General features: G+C 42.3%; 2 protein-coding genes across 4 annotated transcripts; both read right to left on the bottom strand.

The window, feature by feature from the left end:
* Positions 1-2,138: 2,138 nt before the first annotated feature.
* fbxw9 (F-box and WD repeat domain containing 9) lies at positions 2,139-5,470 on the bottom strand. 2 transcript variants are annotated; one of them, XM_028412669.1, is made up of 8 exons: positions 5,125-5,470; positions 4,901-5,045; positions 4,136-4,372; positions 3,544-4,054; positions 3,258-3,406; positions 2,957-3,160; positions 2,634-2,771; positions 2,139-2,559 (listed from the first exon to the last, which is right to left on the bottom strand). In XM_028412669.1, exons 1-8 carry the CDS (start codon positions 5,226-5,228, stop codon positions 2,488-2,490), a joined length of 1,560 nt encoding a protein of 519 aa, XP_028268470.1. In that variant the 5' UTR covers positions 5,229-5,470; the 3' UTR covers positions 2,139-2,487. The 2 variants fall into 2 exon arrangements, with proteins under 2 accessions (XP_028268470.1, XP_028268471.1); XM_028412670.1 differs by having other exon boundaries at positions 2,140-2,559; positions 2,706-2,771.
* Positions 5,471-6,053: 583 nt separating this feature from the next.
* Positions 6,054-16,421, bottom strand: LOC114439665 (transportin-2-like). Of its 2 annotated transcripts, none has more exons than XM_028411758.1 (25): positions 16,274-16,421; positions 15,018-15,117; positions 14,705-14,780; positions 14,432-14,581; positions 14,144-14,250; positions 13,844-13,977; positions 13,613-13,694; positions 13,399-13,521; positions 13,049-13,167; positions 12,898-12,958; positions 12,531-12,702; positions 12,192-12,344; positions 11,889-12,114; positions 11,539-11,710; positions 11,349-11,435; positions 11,112-11,219; positions 10,875-11,033; positions 10,658-10,745; positions 10,425-10,523; positions 10,129-10,224; positions 9,960-10,035; positions 9,658-9,757; positions 9,493-9,567; positions 8,934-9,104; positions 6,054-8,849 (listed from the first exon to the last, which is right to left on the bottom strand). In XM_028411758.1, exons 2-24 carry the CDS (start codon positions 15,114-15,116, stop codon positions 8,997-8,999), a joined length of 2,670 nt encoding a protein of 889 aa, XP_028267559.1. In that variant the 5' UTR covers position 15,117; positions 16,274-16,421; the 3' UTR covers positions 6,054-8,849; positions 8,934-8,996. The 2 variants fall into 2 exon arrangements, with proteins under 2 accessions (XP_028267559.1, XP_028267560.1); XM_028411759.1 differs by lacking the exon at positions 16,274-16,421 and adding an exon at positions 15,523-16,235.
* Between the last annotated feature and the right edge of the window lie 1,186 nt (positions 16,422-17,607).

Raw genomic sequence — 17,607 nt, 5'->3', positions numbered from 1 at the left:
ACATATGATGACCTGGATGACTGAGAATCTTCATCAATATGTTTACAGGGTTTAACATCTCCACTGATTTCAAAGACAGCTTTAAATGTTTCACAACATGTTCTGTGTCTTAGAAAGGAGCTCGGACTCTGAACAATAGTTTGATTGCCATTACTAGGCAATCAAACTATTGTTCTTCACCTCTTTCTTTTTTATTCTTCCGTACGTTTTTGGCGCAGTGTATCTTCAGCCATTCAACTATCAAAATGTGCATCTCATAGAGGACATTCCAGGTCAACTTCAAGTTTTTTTTAAAAAAAATTAGTTTTTCAGCGATTTCGGCGTCATCTGCCAAATGTATCTCCTCCTACAAAATTCAAGCTACAGACTCCATTTTAGTCTTAAAACGCTCATTAGATGCTGCTCTATCGAACTCGTATTCAGAATTTTCTAATTCCAAATCATTTCCACACGCCAGGCTCTCAAAGTTGGAGTGGTTTTTGAGGTCTCCTCTGCTGTTACCATGGTGACAGGCTGACACACAGAGGCATACAAAGCTCTGAATTGCTCTGATTCTCCAGCAACTCAGAGCAATCCTTCACATCAGCGTTCAAAGCAATGCTTCAGCTGCAGCAATCAAACTTGCATTTTCTTCAGGAAATGCCCTTTTCTAGTTTTATTTATGTTGTTATCCTGGTAATCAAGTCTGTTGTGTGTGTGTATATATATACTGTAAATAGGGACTTATTTGTTGTAAACATGCATGGCAATTGCCCTCTAGTGGTTGACGTGGTGACACTGCAGGTGAATTCGGATAGTGGCAGATGGTGAACAGTGTCAGATGTTTGAGGCAACATTGGATTATCAAGGTGAGGTTGTACTTTAGTATACAATAGTAACATTATTTGATGAATGTGTTCAGATAAATAGGTTCACAAACACAATAAGTGTGTCACATTGAAAGAAATATATTACTCTGCACAGCAAGTAAGAAGAGATTGTGTTCAGTGTCAGTCATTGTAAGGGTCCAGTCAGTCTATGATTCTGCATACACTCTGCATACACACTCTTAGCCATTCTTGGGTGTTTTTGGCTGTGTGTTTTGGGTCATTATCCTGTTGGAAGACCCATGACCTGCGACCAAGCTTTCTGACACTAGGCAGCACATTCCGCTCCAGAATGCCTTGATAGTCTTCAGATTTCATTGTACCCTGTACAGATTTAAAACACCCAGTGCCAGATGCAGCAAAGCAGCCCCAGAACTTAACCGAGCCTCCTCCATGTTTCACAGTAGGGACGGTGTTCTTTTCTTGGTATGCTTCATTTTTGCGCCTGTGAACATAGAGCTGATGTGCCTTACCAAAAAGCTCCAGTTTTGTCTCATCTGTCCAGAGGACATTCTCACAGAAGCTTTGTGGTTTGCCACTATGCATTGTGGCAAATTCCAGTCTCACTTTTTTATGATGTGCTTTCAGCAGTGGTGTCCTCCTTGGTCACCTCCTATGAAGTCCACTTTGATTCAAACAGCAACGGATGGTGCGATCTGACACTGATGTACCTTGACCTTGGAGTTAACCGTTAATGTCTTTGGAAGCTGTTCTGGGCTCTTTAGTTACCAATCGAATTATTCGTCTCGTCAATTTGTCATCGATTTTCCTCTTTCGGCCACGTCCAGGGAGGTTGGCTACAGTCCAATGGACCTTAAACTTCTGAATAATATGTGCAACTGTAGTCACAGGAACATCAAGCTGCTTGGAGATGCTCTTATAGCCTTTACCTTTAACATGCTTGTCTATGATTTTCTTTCTTATCTCCTGAGACAACTCAGTGTGGTACACACTATGTCACCAAACAGCACAGTGACTACTTGTCACCCTTTAAATACGCAGACTGACTGATTAAAAGTTTGAAGACACTTGTGATACTAATTAGAGGACACACCTTAGTTTAACATGTCCCTATGGTCAAATTATTTTCAATCTTTTCTCGGGTACCATAATTTTTGTCCAGGCCTGTTTCATTAGTTTGTTTTTTAAATGATTATGTTGAACAATAACTCAAAAGCAATGTCTGATTTACCTTGGTTAATTTTCAGTACATTTTTATTTCTTATTAGTTTTGTCAGTTTCAAGTTGTTTTTGTGACCATTGTGGGTTTTTCTTTCCTTAAAAGAGGGGTACCAACAATTTTCTCTACGTACATGTAGATGTAAATGTCTGCTAGTGGACCATAAAACTATTGAGAGCAAATTAACAACGTTACACGTTTCTGTGTTCTGAAATCTTTCTATGCCTCTCAGGAAAAAAAATAAAGAAAATAATTAGAGTACTAATTAATAATGACTCAGCATTACAATTAAGTTAAACGACCAGTCTTATAATTCTGTAAACATGTATATTTGGTAGTGCAGCACAATAAAATAATATGTAGCCCATGTCCTCATTTCAAGTGTGTAGAGGTGTAGGTATACTTCACTTTTAGGACTTCGAGTATTTAATATTTTTTTTTTTATCTTCTGGGCCTCCAGACGGCCACCTCATCATCTGAGGCTACAGCGAGGACTCCGGCTTCCACGCTCAGCTGACAGTGGAAAGAGAGAGACGTCTCATTATCAGCCTATCAGTCGTCTGTGAAACACTTTGAACAGCACTAACCTGCACGGACACTGCTACACACACACAACACAGCCTTATATTACTCAATAGCAGGATGTGATGGATACTGACCCCAGAGACTCCGGCTTGACGACGCAGAATGCATAATGTCCGTGGAGGTGCACAAGGGAGATGTACCTACAATAAAGATATTGCAGTGACTGTTCAGTAAGAGTGTTAGCATCAATTTATCAAGGAACGTGACTACAGATGCACTCGTTTCAATTTTTGTGACGGTTTCTGTTTTTTTCCTACATGTGCCTCAGTTTCTTGGACATAACTTTTGCTTAAAATCCAACAGAAATCTGCTGTGGTCACTCTACCTTGACAGTACGGTCAGCTGAGCAGGTGTAGAGGCTTCCACTGGACTTGTGGATGCCAGTGACCAGATCTGTGTGTCCCACATCAAACTGGGACAGAGCTTTTAAGCTGCCTGCCTGCAGGGAGAAGCACTGCAGCATGCCGCTGTTGTCTCCTGTCCATACTTCACAGCCACTGTAGCTCATGGACAACAGATAGGAGCTTAGCTACAAACAGAGGAGTTGGTTAGAGTTAGTTTTGGTATGCAGGCCAATATAAGCGTGCACACAAAACACACACTTAAGAAACTCTTATGGCATTTACCCGAAGCCTCTGCAGGTCTTTGCCTGCCGTGCGGTCATACACAGCTACAGTGCAATCTTTGCTACCAGAGATGATGTATTTGTCATCTGCAGCAAGGCACATCACAGCGTCGCCATGGAGCTCGAGGCTTTTAACCAGTGGTTGAGCACCTGGGGTAAATAAAGACACTATCAGCCTCAGTGATCAAAATCTGTATGACAGCAGTTATAGAAGTACTGATGTTCATTTGCACTGATTCTCATACTCAGTGGTTAAACTGATACTGTTGTACATGGTACTCTCTCACCTCTGATGTCATACATGTTGACCTTCTTGTCAAATGTTCCAGCCAGCAAAACATCCGTCTGACACGACAGGCAGAGGACAGCACCCCCAGTCCTTATCAGGCCCGTCGATGCACCGCCTGCCTGCACATCCCACAGCCTAACAGTGCTGTCAAAGGCCCCTGAGGCCAGCAGAGGTCCTCGAGAAGCAAGGCACCAGACCCAGCCCTGATGAGTGCTGTATTCACCTCGTGTTCCTAATGTGTGCAGTAGCGTGCCATTAGATCCTGCCTGCAGATCCCACAGTTTTACATTCCTGTCTCTGGAAGCAGTGGCACAGGAAGTGCCTTCACCCCCAAGGTGGAGCACTGAGTTGACCGCAGCAATGTGGTCCAAAGGTAAGGTAATGTACTCCAAGTCCTCGAGGTGATTAATAACTGCATCCTGCTCTTCATCAGCATCAATATCCATCCGGTGGTTCCCTTCTACTGCATCATCTTCCAGTCCTTCTTCTAACTCTCTTGCCACTTGGTCCTGGGGAATAATACCAATTTAAACAATGCAAACTACTACTACTTAAGCACCTTTCACAACTGGCATACCATCCTGCCTTACCCTTTCCTGCAGCCTCATTTGATCCCTTTCCTCTTCATCCTCTTGTGTCTGTCTAGCACCATGATGTACTTCGCTTGTCCAACAGGTTTTCAGCTGCTCTATTTCCATGCAGGCAGTAGGCCAGTCATAGCCCTCCAGTGGAACTACTGGAAAACCAGCTTTTGATCCTATTAGTCGCCGTGCCCGGAGCTGCCATTCAGTGCTGTCTGCAGCCACAGTAGCCAAAGCATGGCATACCTGAAAAGGAACAGAGCTTAAAAACAAACATCAACATGCAACAAGTCATTAGTTTGATTGCCGTTGCTAGGCAATCAAACTCTTGTTTTTCAACCACTTTCTTCTATCTTTCTTTCTTATTCATCCGTACGTTTTTTGGCGCAGCGTATCTTCAGTATACATTGACTGATTTTAGCCATTCAACTATCAAAAATGTTCATTTTCATGTTCACGTTAAGTTTTTTTTTAATTATAATTTTTCAAATATGAAGCAATTCCGGTGTCATTTTAACATGGGAGTCTATGAGAGCCCTTCAAAGGGTCATCTGCCAAATGTATCTCCTACAAATTACAAGCTACAGACTCTATTTTAGTCTTAAAACGCTCATTAGATGCTTTTCTAGGCTGAACTTAATATCCTTAAAAAAATAAATCATCATCATAAACTATGACTGACAGTGGCTGTGTTCAAGAATATGTGATGTTATTGCATGATCCAAGCTCAAAACCAGCTGTTCATACAATATGACAACATATATAGGAACTAACCTTTGGCAGCACGTTGATGAGACACTGAGCAGGAATGTAAGAGTTAATGTGGGTTAAGATCTCCCATGGTAAAGACAACAAGCCAGTTGTCTCAGCAGAAGGTGATGGGCTGCCATCTGCAGAGGATGGCTGACCTGCAGACAGCCTGAAAGGAACATGATTGTGATGTTTTTATGATCTCATCATTTGATACAGCCAGTTAAATGAAGGTGAGAGGGTCTTACCCGTGCAGATCTATGCAAGGAGCTTCACTGCTTTGAGAGGCTCTACACTGGTCACTAGACGTCCCTGTCTCCTGATCAGACAGGCTCACACTCACCGCAGACATCACCTTTCTTTCTCCTCCCAGTTCAAGACCAGAGTGACAAGCCGTTACAAAACGTTAGCTCTTTCTGCGTTACCTAGCAACACATGCATTGGTAAATTCGGTAAGCGGTGTATCTAGTGTAACTTCGCTGTAAGACAGCAGGTTAACTTTGCAATTTATCAAACTGTATCTCCCGAGTCAGATCAGTGTAAAAAGAAATCCGACCAATGTAAAGCCAACGTAAACCAGCATTGTCGCACAGGCGAAACATAAAAGAAAACAATTCAAATGTTACTTCCGGCACCGGTTGCGTCATCAAACTGCGACTGCGAGTCTCCAAATTATCAATTTAGCGGTTGCAAAAGCTACTTTTGCTTTAAATGGTATAGTATGAATGATAAAATAGTAACGATTGAAATATTTAACAGGTTAACTGTTTAAATACATGTTGAGTAAATAAAGTATAACTTATAGCTGGAACCTCAGTGGAATATGGCTTCTTAACCTTTGACTTTGAATTGTGAAACAATTCATCAAGTCAGGTGATAAGTAGATTTATTATGTACTTTATTTTTAGGTTTACAAATACTATATTGAGATGAAAAAACTGCTGAAAGAAAAATGTGTATTGGGGTTCAGTTTAATCCAGAAGGAAAACAAACATAAGAGTGTCCACCACATGTATGCCGTTTTGCTGCCTTCTTGTGGATAAGTTGGATCTTTACAAGGGACACACCTCAGTGATCTGTGTCCTTTGGAGGTTACAGTCCCCAATTCCTTCTTTGATTTACAATTTAAAGCAGTTTGATTCAAGAGGAACATAGAGAACATCCCATGTGAGCCGACTCAAAGCTTAATAGAAAACTTTTATTTTCTGCTATTCACAAAATTAAATAAAAAGGGGATACATAAAATAACAACCCTTTATCTAAGGTTCAGCAAAAAATACATTAAATTCAACTGCGAGCCTTAATATCAGATTGATACAAAGTTGTGAACTTGTTTTCCACTAAAGTATGCCCAAAGCAACACCTTGCCCTCAGTCTAACTATTTGACATGATCAGATGGTCTGCTGTAAAACAACAAAAACAAATTGTTCTTTAAATAAAAAGAATAAAACAAAAAAATAAACTTTTAAAGTCCACAAGATTTTGTGCCTAACAGCACAAAAATAATAAGATACATTAAAAAAAAAAATAAAAACGCCGTCATGAATTAAAAACAAAAAAAACAAAAACTTGTGGACATTTTAACCTACTTATGTATTTACTTTGGTTATTACTAACATGGCCAGGAGTGGTAAAGCCACAAATGTTTGTTTTCTGTGGCACAGCTGCATCCTAAAACTTCAGGACATCTGTCCAGCTGTGATCAGTAAATGTGACCACCTTATAGCTCAGTGCCTGCACACCAGTTAAACCTGCAGAAGGTGCAATCAGTGTTCACACTGTGGAGTGTTTGTGAAAGTGGTTAAAAGCTAAAACACTGTTGCATCAGAAACGGGCATTAATGCTTATTCTAAAGAGAAACAAAAAATATATATATTAACGTTTTCTTAATCAGGCAGGAATAGATTGTAGCGTTTCTCCTTAGTTTTCATTCAGAAGCTTTTGAGCGATCAGACAAAGTGGCAGGCAAACGTTGAGACTCCAAGTGACCACATTGATGCAGACATGTCTCAAACTACACCCCCAAACTTTTCAGTAGGGCTGATGCGAAATTATGTTAAAGCAGCACTTTGCATACACATCGCTATATTAAAAACACCAACAAGCACACACCCATACACACTTCCATTACAGCCGTCCACTATGGACAATGACTAAAAAGATGATGCTGAATAAAGACCACCTCACATCAGCTAACCAGTGTAAGGGGATGATTAGAACTCAATGTTTTTCCAGCATATCCTACACAGTATCAAAGGGTTAATACATGGCAACAACAATTACCAACTTGATCATAAGGTGGAAAGTACCAGTTGCCATAAGGTCCCTCCAACAGGACCTGATGGGACGAAAAAAAGCATGCAGGGTTCATTAGGAGGAGGTGCCTTGATAGATCAATAGGTAAGCAACCATGCTGCAAACACCTTTATGCACGTTTCCACCGATTTCCTCCTTAGGAGCTCTTTCAGAGCCCTTTAAGTGAAGATCACTACGTCTGAGCAGCCCTGAGAAGCTTGACACCAACTCATACTGGTAAAATTAACAATTGTGCAACCTAAAATCCAAATGTCCAAACCTACTGAAAGAGACATCCAGCATCCTCAGACATAGACTAACTGGTGCCAAGAGAAATGGGATGATTCTCAAACGTCAAAAACTCTTTCCAGGGTTTAACATCTCCACTGATTCCAAAGACAGCTTTAAATGTTTCACAACATGTTCTGAGTCTTAGAAAGGAGCTTGGAATAATCCGACTTATTCTACCGAAGTAACATCCTCTATTTTGAAAAATGAATCTTAAATACTGTACTTAATGTCTTTCTCCTCTTAACTCATGTTCAGCTCATTTTAAAAGGAGCTACATGATAAAACTACCTTAAGTCTTACTAGGTCATCTTATCTTTATGCTTACTGCACCATTTACAGTCCTAAACCCTTAATGAAAAACAAACTATATATTGCAATTTCGGTATCTTATTACAATAGAAATTCTTAATACCTTACAAAAGAAAAAGTGCATTTACACTCAGTAAAAAACAAATCATTCTCTGTAATGTCACCGCTATCATTAAGTCCGTTTCGTAAATACTCTTTTTAAAAAAAAAAACAAAAACAAAAAAAAAAAAAACGCAGCAGACTGGATTCCTGCCACGCTCTTACAGTATTTGAACCCTTGTTGCATTGTTTTCCAAGCAATCTACCCTCTTTGGTCTTTATACACGCACAACCTACATTAAACTAAAGGGGCATTGATTAGACAATATCAATGAAAAGGTGGACAAAAGGACCAATCACCTGACGGCTTCACATACCAGCAGCCTCCACGTACTGACGATTAATGCCATAAATAAACCTTAGAGGACAAATGTACTGCATCAACTAAGGGAAGAGAAGGAAATTAAATGTACATGTGGAAAAAGACCAATGTATATGCAAACCACATGATGCAATGTCTGCAAAAAAGTGTGCACATTGTTACACAGGAACAGCTTCTTGTTTGAGCCTCTGGCACAAGCCTGTTTAATGTGAGTCTTTCTATGGACTACGTGCATTGTAGTAGTTGAGACTGTGGCACTCCATGCTGGTTAAGATGATTCCTTTTTATGCCACCCCCCTCCCCTCCCCTCCCCTCCCCACCCCGCCCAGCAGTCATCTATCCTACAGAATAATTGAATTGAGGAGGGGGAGGTCAAACGCAGACCCCATTTTGTCCTCACGATCCCGGATCCCTGTGATGCTGCGGGGAAGTTACTTTTGAGAGTGTTGGATTTTGTGAGGCATTTTCTTCCAAGAGTTACATCTACATTGCCAGTTTTCCCCCTCCCTCCCTCCCAGAGACAAACAGGGTGCAGGCAGGAAAGGAGGCCGTCCGCAGAGTAGAGGTTCAAGGCCAGTCACATCCCTCCAAGTTCTAGGTTCATCCCATGTGTGGGCAGTGCAATGAGTTCCCCAATTACCCTCCCCATCAATAACCTGCAAAAAAAAAAACAGAAACGTTGATTACACCACTGAGAAGTGCAATCATTTGCTGCATTTTTGTGCTGTCTGAAGCCATACCTAAGAGGTCAGTGTCCTGTGTTGACCAGGGAGGTGAGGGGGTTAAGGGGTGGGTGGGATGGGTTAGACACCATAGCAGGCAGACAGGCGCTCCTTCAACAGAGGAGGGAACTGCTCTGAAAACTGCTGCCAGTTCTCCTCTCCAACCTGGTCTTTGAAGCCGTGCAGAATCTTTACAAAGCAAACATACACAGAAGTACAAACATGAAAGGCTGTCAAAGACCTCAGTCCTAAGCACTGACATATTGTTAAAGCCTTCAGTAAACAAGAAAAGTACAACTGTGACAGCACTCCTTACATTTTGGTTTTGAAAGCCCAAACAAAAAAAACATTTCTATGATGAGTAAATGATGTTCAATGTAAATATATCACACGTATTGCAAAGCTCCACCACCCGTCTCAGACTCAAAATCATCCACACCATGAAATCAGATTTCGAATGTCTGATGAGTGATCATCACAGAGGGCGGAGAGCCTGCGCTGCACGGATTACCGGTCTTCTAAAATAGATTCCATCTATCAGATCAGCATAGCAATCTGCGGTACAGTTTCCCCTCACCTTGTAAAACATTTCTCTCAGGTCATCCTTGGGGTTGACCCAAGAGGCCACAGCATCACAGAAGAAAATGAAATCCTGGACACACAGAGGGTGTTGTTAATTCAAGACAAAGTGAAAGAGAGCTTCAACATTTGAAGCAACATGCCAACACTGCCAGCATCTCACCTGCACCACTCCTGCTGGATTAACGCCAATCATCACACAGATTCCTCGGAAGGCCGAGTCCTTCTCCTCATTATCTCTGATATTTCTCAATGACGTGCACCTGAAAGGCATCGTAAGAGAGCTGAATATGTCAACTGACAGCTTAGCCCCCGACCCAGGTTTTGCCTGTAAAACCTGCTTATGGTAATTCAGTGTAAAAATGGTTCGAAGGCTTTTTAACCAGCCCATGATTAAAACATTCCGTTCACAATTTTAAATGTAGCACCTGGGAAATGTCATTGACTTTCACACATGTGACTCACCATGGTCTAATGAAATGCTGCAGCTGTGGTGCCACTTCCTGGGGACAGACATATCCCAGTCTGCCAATTGTAATGGCTGCAACACAAGGAGACAAAAAACATTCACATTAACTCTTCAACGTGATGACTATATGCCGTATGCACTACATCTATATGCACCTGTGTGTACCTGTGTTTTCCAGCAAAGTCTTGGGTGTGTTAGGTCTATTGATGATTTCCACCAGGTGTGGCAGCACCATCCCCACATAAGGCTGCATCTCTGCACCTACACACACACACACACACTAATGAGCCATCTGCAGTGTAAACACATCATGGTGAGAAATGTCCCAAACACTGCATGATTTTCTGGATCAGAACATAATATGGGAACATAGTGTATCATTGCATCTCAATGAGCTGGGTGTTTCATCATATCCAGGTACAGTGAACATGTTGCCAGTCAACATTAATTTGCTCTCTTACCCATTTGTATAGCAATTTCTCCAATGGCCCAGGTAGCATTGTTACACACCGAGATAAACTCTGGATTCAGGTTATGCCCGAGGATCGGCATGAACTCAGCTGGAGGGAAAAAGGCAACGTCACTAACAGTGACACTGAATCCCTTAAATGCATTTTTTGCAATCTCTAACATATATAAATAGTACTAAATGGACTGATCCATGTTAATCATTGCTCTGATAAAACCAACTCACCAGTGCAGGGTTTAACATGTGGGAAACACGCCTTGGTTAGATCACCCAACAGAGCGAAGGAGCTTTGCCTCACCTCAGGCATAGTATCCTGTGACAGAACCACACACAAATTCAGAATGTCTTGTCATTACATCCACTTAAGTGGATAAAAGCAGCCTTATAACTGTAACCAAACAGACAAACATGGAAATGGTCTACACACCACACTCCTTCATACCTGCATGCACTGGAAAAGCAGAGTCATGATGTTAGAGCGAGCCACTAGTTGTTCCACGTGGCCACCTAAACCCTCTGCCAGTCCACTCAGCAGATCCAGGGCCACAATCATGAAGTCCTTGTCGGGGGCCTCGTACTGGTCTGGATGCTGGTTGTACATCTGAACAAACACAAGAAAAATTTTTAAAGTCTGAAAAAACACACACTAAATTTGGTAGATGTGTATTCGAGTTCTTACCATGGCCTGAGCTAGCGTCTTCTGGACAAGTGTGACACAGCGCTGATAGACCGGCTCACAGTAAGGCAGAAACCCACTTTGCAGGGCAGTTGCTACTGATGACAGACACTGGAAGACAATCAATAAATGTGTGGGTTTATGGAGCGTACCAAAAAAAAAAAAAAAAAAAAATCAAAGCAGCTGAAGGTTGTTGGAGTGTTTGTCAAAGATTACAACTGTGGTAAAACTACAACCCACCTCCAGTAGTGGGAAGAGATCCTTGTCCTCATCCTTTAGCTCATTCCACTTAGCAATAAGAGGGGGCATCAGCTTCTGGATGTACTCCTGTGAATTTCATATATACTGGGTAAATCCATATGTACAAATGTACCTGGACACACTCCATTCTGTGCCAACTATAGCATGCAGATCTGTTTCAGACACTTACAGGCTGATTGAGGTGATGACCCACTGAATCTGCCAGAGTTCCTATGGCATCATAAAGGATGAGGAGATTCTTGTGCTGATACTTCCCAAAGGCAAACACCAACGTGTCCAGGATATAACTCAGGTAGGGCACCAGCTCTGTGCACGCCTCCTCCTCCAGGGTGGCAAAAGCACTGAGTAAACCAACAACGAGATTATTATTTTTTTTAAATCCAAACATACCTGTTAGTGTATAAAAACATGCAGAACGGGGGCCAAAGTTAAGCATAGAAACAAATAGTATCATTGTTGATCAATGTGCTGTGATCATTTTCAATCAGGAGAAGAAAACGAGTGTAAACAAATAGTCACCTGCAGGCGGCCTCCTGCACTCTCTTGTTGCTGTCTAGGATACGTTTCAAAAACTCTGTCATGAGTGGTTTGAGGTAGGAGTCAGGGGGCTGGGACACCACCCAGTGTGCATAGCGGCTCAAAGTCCAGCATGCAATGGAGCGTACCAGAGCCTTCTTGTCACACAGACACTGGATGAGGTGAGGAATCAGCTCTGGTAGGTAGGGCACCATGCCCTGCATGCAGCCTGCAGCATGAAGAAGACACACAGATAAGACAAAGCGGCAGAAAGGCAGGGTGATAATTGCAGTATCCAAGTCTCACCCTCAGCTATGGCCCCCAACACCAGGATGCCAGACTCCTTGACAACCCAGTCTGGGTGAAAGAGCAGGCCTTTGAGGAGCGGCAGGAGGTGGGGTAGCAACTCGTCGCGGAACACATTGGCCAGCACGTCCAGTGCCGCGGCTGAACACTTTCCTACATTAGAAAGAAAAGACCAATTACAAGGCATATCTGCGATGCCTATACTTTGTACACTCAGACTGTGTTGTTCATTTAATCACGTGCCACATATCTCACTGTAATTAACACTTCTGCTTTTAGTCATCCTACCAAGTCACAAGAACACCTCTTTCCAGTTACTGACATTTCTTCATTACTTACGCAGGTTCCAGTCAGACAGCGTGTCATCGTCGTCATCTTCATCTTCTTCGTTGTCCTCATCCTCCTCCCCTTCCCCTCCTTCATGCTGTAAGGTGACAGTGCGCGACTTATGGAAACGGGGCTTGATGTCCTGCTCACTATCAGGGACTGCTTCATCCTCTTCCACATCACCCTAAAGAGGAAAACACACACACTTAAAATGACAAACAAAAAACTGGGTTTTAGACACAACATCAACACCATTCAATATAGGGATATATCCTCTGTGGCACATGATCGCTATCACAAACAGTACTTAGTCCAGTAGTGGACAACCCCTTTTCCACTGTGGAGATGTAAAAGCGAAGAAAAAAACGATTATGCTTACCTTCAGCAGTATGATGTCTATCTCTGAATACTTCATCCCATTTACCAAGACAGGGACCAGTCTATATAAAGAGGGACAGAAGATGTTGTTTTTTGACTATTCCACAGAAACTCTTTGTAGAAAGGGGCTGCTTTTTTAATGAACTACTTACTGCACCAGGTGTCCGGACAGCATCTCTTTACAGATGGGTTGTTCTGCTAGAGTCAGCCAAAACTCACAAGCTTCCAGAGCCACATTCTCATCAGGGTCCTGGGTGCGCTGCAGCATGTACTGTGACAGATGACAAATAAAATGTGGAACATTACCATTAAAAAAAAACATGCAGGGTTGGGGTGCAAATTGAGGTGTAACCATTCTGGATCAGAGAATATAGGAACTTTAGGTATCATTGTGTATCAATGAGCTGGGTTTTTCATCATGTCCAGATGCTGAATCCACTAAGGGAAACATGTTACCCAACATTACTACAGTTTGCTGACAGGGCTTGTGTTCAACACTTACCTGGATGATGCTGTGCATGTGGGGGATGAGCCGGTCAATGCGAACCTCCAGCAGCATGACCAGAGCACGGCACACGTTCTTGCGAACCTCAGAGTCCTCGTCTGCTGCCAATACAAACAGGCTCTGAAACAGGGGAGAAGACAAACCTTAATCAGACCATTCTAACACATGAGTCCATGCTAGTTTACAGCTGTTATACAAAACACAAACTGACCTCTATGAAGGGGTCAATGTTATCCATTAGGGCCTGAGCTCTGCCAATGATGAACTGATTCACACAGGCTATTGCATGGGACCTGCAGGAGTAACAGGAAGCCTGATCAAGTCATTGTAGTAAAGAAGAAACAAAAAAAAGACAAGGACTGGGCTAACCTTAAATTAAATCACAATGAGTGTAAAGGGCAAAATGACAGGGCACATTACATGGACACTTTTTCTCCTGTACCTAATTTTGGGGCTGCAATGCTTGAAGAACTGAAGGAATTTAGGTATCATGATGTTGAGTGGTCTGTTCAGAGCGTCACTGTCAAGCAGCTCCGATAAATCCTCGCAGATCTTCTGCAGTGCACCAAAGGAGCCCTGAGACATGGACACACACAGAGAGGCTGTCAAATCAAACGCAAACGTACAGGGACACAGGAGAGAGAACGAGACGGCATCAGAAAAACAAAGGGGAGTGCGCAACCCATGTTAAGTCATATCCCTGCAATTTATAGCAAAGAAAAGCAGCAGTTTGAGTGCAGACCTCACAGGTGTTGTAGTCCTCTGAGTTGAGCAAGTTGCAGAGCTGAGGCAAGAGCTCAGGCCATGTTTGAATCTCTCCTTTGGAGGCAATAGTTGTGATCAGAATGCCTGGAGGGGCAACAACATGACTTCAGTCATTTTAAATCAACAAGAACGTGAGTGGTTGCTTTTGCAGCCGCTCTAGATCAGACAGTATGAATACGAACACATTCACAGGCACTCATTTGATTGTTTATGCATCATATCCAGAGGGAGAGTAGAGAGGGGGCAGTAAATAAGGCAAACTCACCAATGGTGGCACGGATAAGCGGCGAGGGATCACCGATGTTGTTAAGGCATTCTTGCTTGATGAAGTCAGCAACCGTTGGGGGGAAGTTCTGGTAGTGCGCCTTTACGTTGTTCTTCAGTATCAGACCACTCAGAGAGCGAGTCGGCTCGTCTGAGGAGAAGACATTCATTCAACATATTTTAAGGCATTTTCACAGCCGCCTTAAAGGTGTCTGAAACCGAGTTGTTGTTATCAGTTGAACAGAAGTAGGGGTAAAAATGACAGATTACGAACCTTCAGTTTTGAGTCGCGTGAGGACAAAGATGAGATAGTTGTTGAAGTCTGGAAATTGGTTGAGCTGTTCAAGTTTCTAGTACAGCAATTAAGGAGCATTTCAAGTTAAATAAATCTGAGGTTATCTGCTTAAGTTGTGTAGTGAAACATATTTCTGTGTGTATTCTAAATCATTTAACCTCTAAATCATGTTGGAACTCCTGTAAGAGTTGTCTTTAAAGGTGAAAACGGCACAAATGGGAGGCATCTTTTTTTATAACATCATAAATTACTTTTACAACCCACACCCTCAGATTACACTACAGAAGGATACTTGTTGGACAGCTCTCTGTGTGACCGTGTTGGGTGACTGTGAGTCTTTGAGCAGCTGGAGGACCTGCTGAAGCCCCTGCTCATCTGGCTGCCACTCCATGCTGCGAAACACCAAAAAAACATGCATTAATTCCACATCTTATAGTTTTGTGCACGTAGTTTACACGGAAATATAAACACATGTGGTTTTTGGATCAGACAGTATGAATACAAACACCATCACTAACATTCAGATAAAAGATTTAATGCATCATCTCCAAACCACATACACAGGAAGCCGGACTTCTTATGCTATGAAAACAATATAAACCCCACAATACTTTATACTGAAGTGGTGGGTCTATAATTATCACTATGCAAACGTGTCCCAATGTAACTAAGAATAAAAATGTTTTAAAAAACCTGAAATATATAAGAACATATTTGTATAAGTCCCACGTGGACAGGCACTGAGAAGAGATTTTTAAGTTGGAAATGTGAAAAACACACAACAGCTGCATACTCACACCGAAAACTTCCGATGAAAATCGGCTTGTGGCACAAAAAAACACCACCAGCAGCTAAAATCTCTGTGTGACCCGGCTTAAACGCTCCACGTTAATCCTACCCCCGGGACACATGGCCCGCTGTTCTAAACGACGGAGTCTCTTTGTGTCTGTGGTTTTCCTTCATATTTCAACACCGAGCCGTGGACCACGTGTGCCCGACATGCTCGATTAACCGGAGAGGTCAGACTGAGAAAAGTTGTCAGGAAATGAGTTAGCTACTATGCAGGACCGCAATGCTCGGTACTGTGCTACCAATCGCATGGTTACCGTAAATACATCCGATGTTTTAGTTAATTTACTCCCAACAAATCTTTATAACTGGTCGATTAATTCTACGACTGGGTGCGCAAAGCACAGTTGACCTGAATCTACCAAAGTTGCCCTTCTTGCCTAGGCCTGGTCGGTTACAATGTGGCCGGCATGAAAATAAGCAAATATCGCCTTAAGCAATGTATTAAGTCATCCTCTTTGACAAAATCCAACACCTGTACGGCTATGTAAGGCGTCGTGGTTAACGGAACACTGCCAACAAGAATAATAAGGCGAGCGAAGTTGCCGAACACGTTTTTGCAATGTGGCGTTAGCCGCTAGGCCATCTGTAGTTGGTCTGACTGTGCACATGCTAAAGCTACTAGCGGTGCTAATGCTATTTTTTTTTTTTTTTAATGCTATTTAACATGATTTAATATTGATTTTATCAACAGCTTACCCAATAATCCAAAGATCTAATCGATTTAAAATGAAAAAATCTTAAATGGAAAGCAGAATAAATAGCAGCGGGCCGCTCTTCCCCCCGTGCTCCGAAGTGGTTCTTGTTCAAATGAGCACGCCGACTGAAATTGACCTATGGCGGCTTCCGTTCAGTACACATTTCGCTAACTACGCGGGGCAGGAACAGGAAGCGCTGCCATTTTTTTCTCTCAAAACTTTATTTACAGCAGAGGGAACAACTGTATATATATATATCTTAAAATAATAATAACAACTCTGTATAGGACAGAAAAGTATTGTGCTTTGATTAAAACTTTAGATTTGCACAACTAGCCAGAGAAATGAGAATAAGGACAGCTAGAGCAAAAAAAAAAACTTTTTCAGTAATAATGTAATTTCCTTTTCTTCTTACAGTCTTCCTGACTGATTCCTTCACTCAGAATGCTTTTTCAGTTGTATTTATTTATTTGTTTCTGCTTTATTCTGCTTTTGTAGACAAACACGTAGTTATGGTAGTTCTGGCTTACTTTATTCCTATGAATTATAATAGAATCAATAATCTTTTATTGTCATTATGCAAGGCACAATGACATTTTGTTTAGCAGCTCTTGGCTTAAGGCACACAGGTAGACACATGAAAATGAAAAAAAAGGCAAAATATATCTAAATAAATATAAAATAGAATAAACAATAAAAGCAGAAGAATAAAAACAGTGCAAATTAACTTTTTTAAAGTGACCAGTATGAATATATTGCAGCATATTAATGTTCAGTCTGTCTGTGTACAGACTTATTGCTCAGTCTTTGGGTGGGTGGGATGTGTATGGGAAAGTGGGGTGATGGATTTCACAGCTCTGGGGAAGAAGTTGTGTCTCAGTGTGTTTGTGTTTCGTATGCTCCTGTACCTCTGTCCAGAGGGAAGAGGTACAAAAAGTTGGTGTCTTGGGTGGGTGGGGTCTGCAGCTATACGACCAGCCCTCCTTTGAATCCGGCTGTCGTATATGGAGTCCAGCTGTGGGAGAGGACTCCCCACAATCCCCCTGTGCTGTGCAGCTCCCATACCACACTGTTGCACTCAGAGGATGCTTTCTATTGTGGCCCTGTAGAAGTTTGTCAGGAGCTGAGGGGAGAGTCCAGTCCTCTTGAGCTTCCTCAGGAAGAAGAGCCTTTGTTGGACCTTTTTCACCAGGTGGGACGTGTGCAGGGACCAAGACAGGTCAGATGTGATGTGGATGCCCAGGAACTTGATGTTGTCCACCCGCTCCACCTCATCCCCATGAATGAGGAGAGGGGTGTGTTCCATCCTCCTGGATCTCCTAAAATCCACAATGA

Source organism: Parambassis ranga, chromosome 8 (genome assembly GCF_900634625.1).
Source record: "Parambassis ranga chromosome 8, fParRan2.1, whole genome shotgun sequence".
Classification (NCBI taxonomy): domain Eukaryota; kingdom Metazoa; phylum Chordata; class Actinopteri; family Ambassidae; genus Parambassis; species Parambassis ranga.
This window is presented reverse-complemented; position numbering and strand designations above follow the sequence as displayed.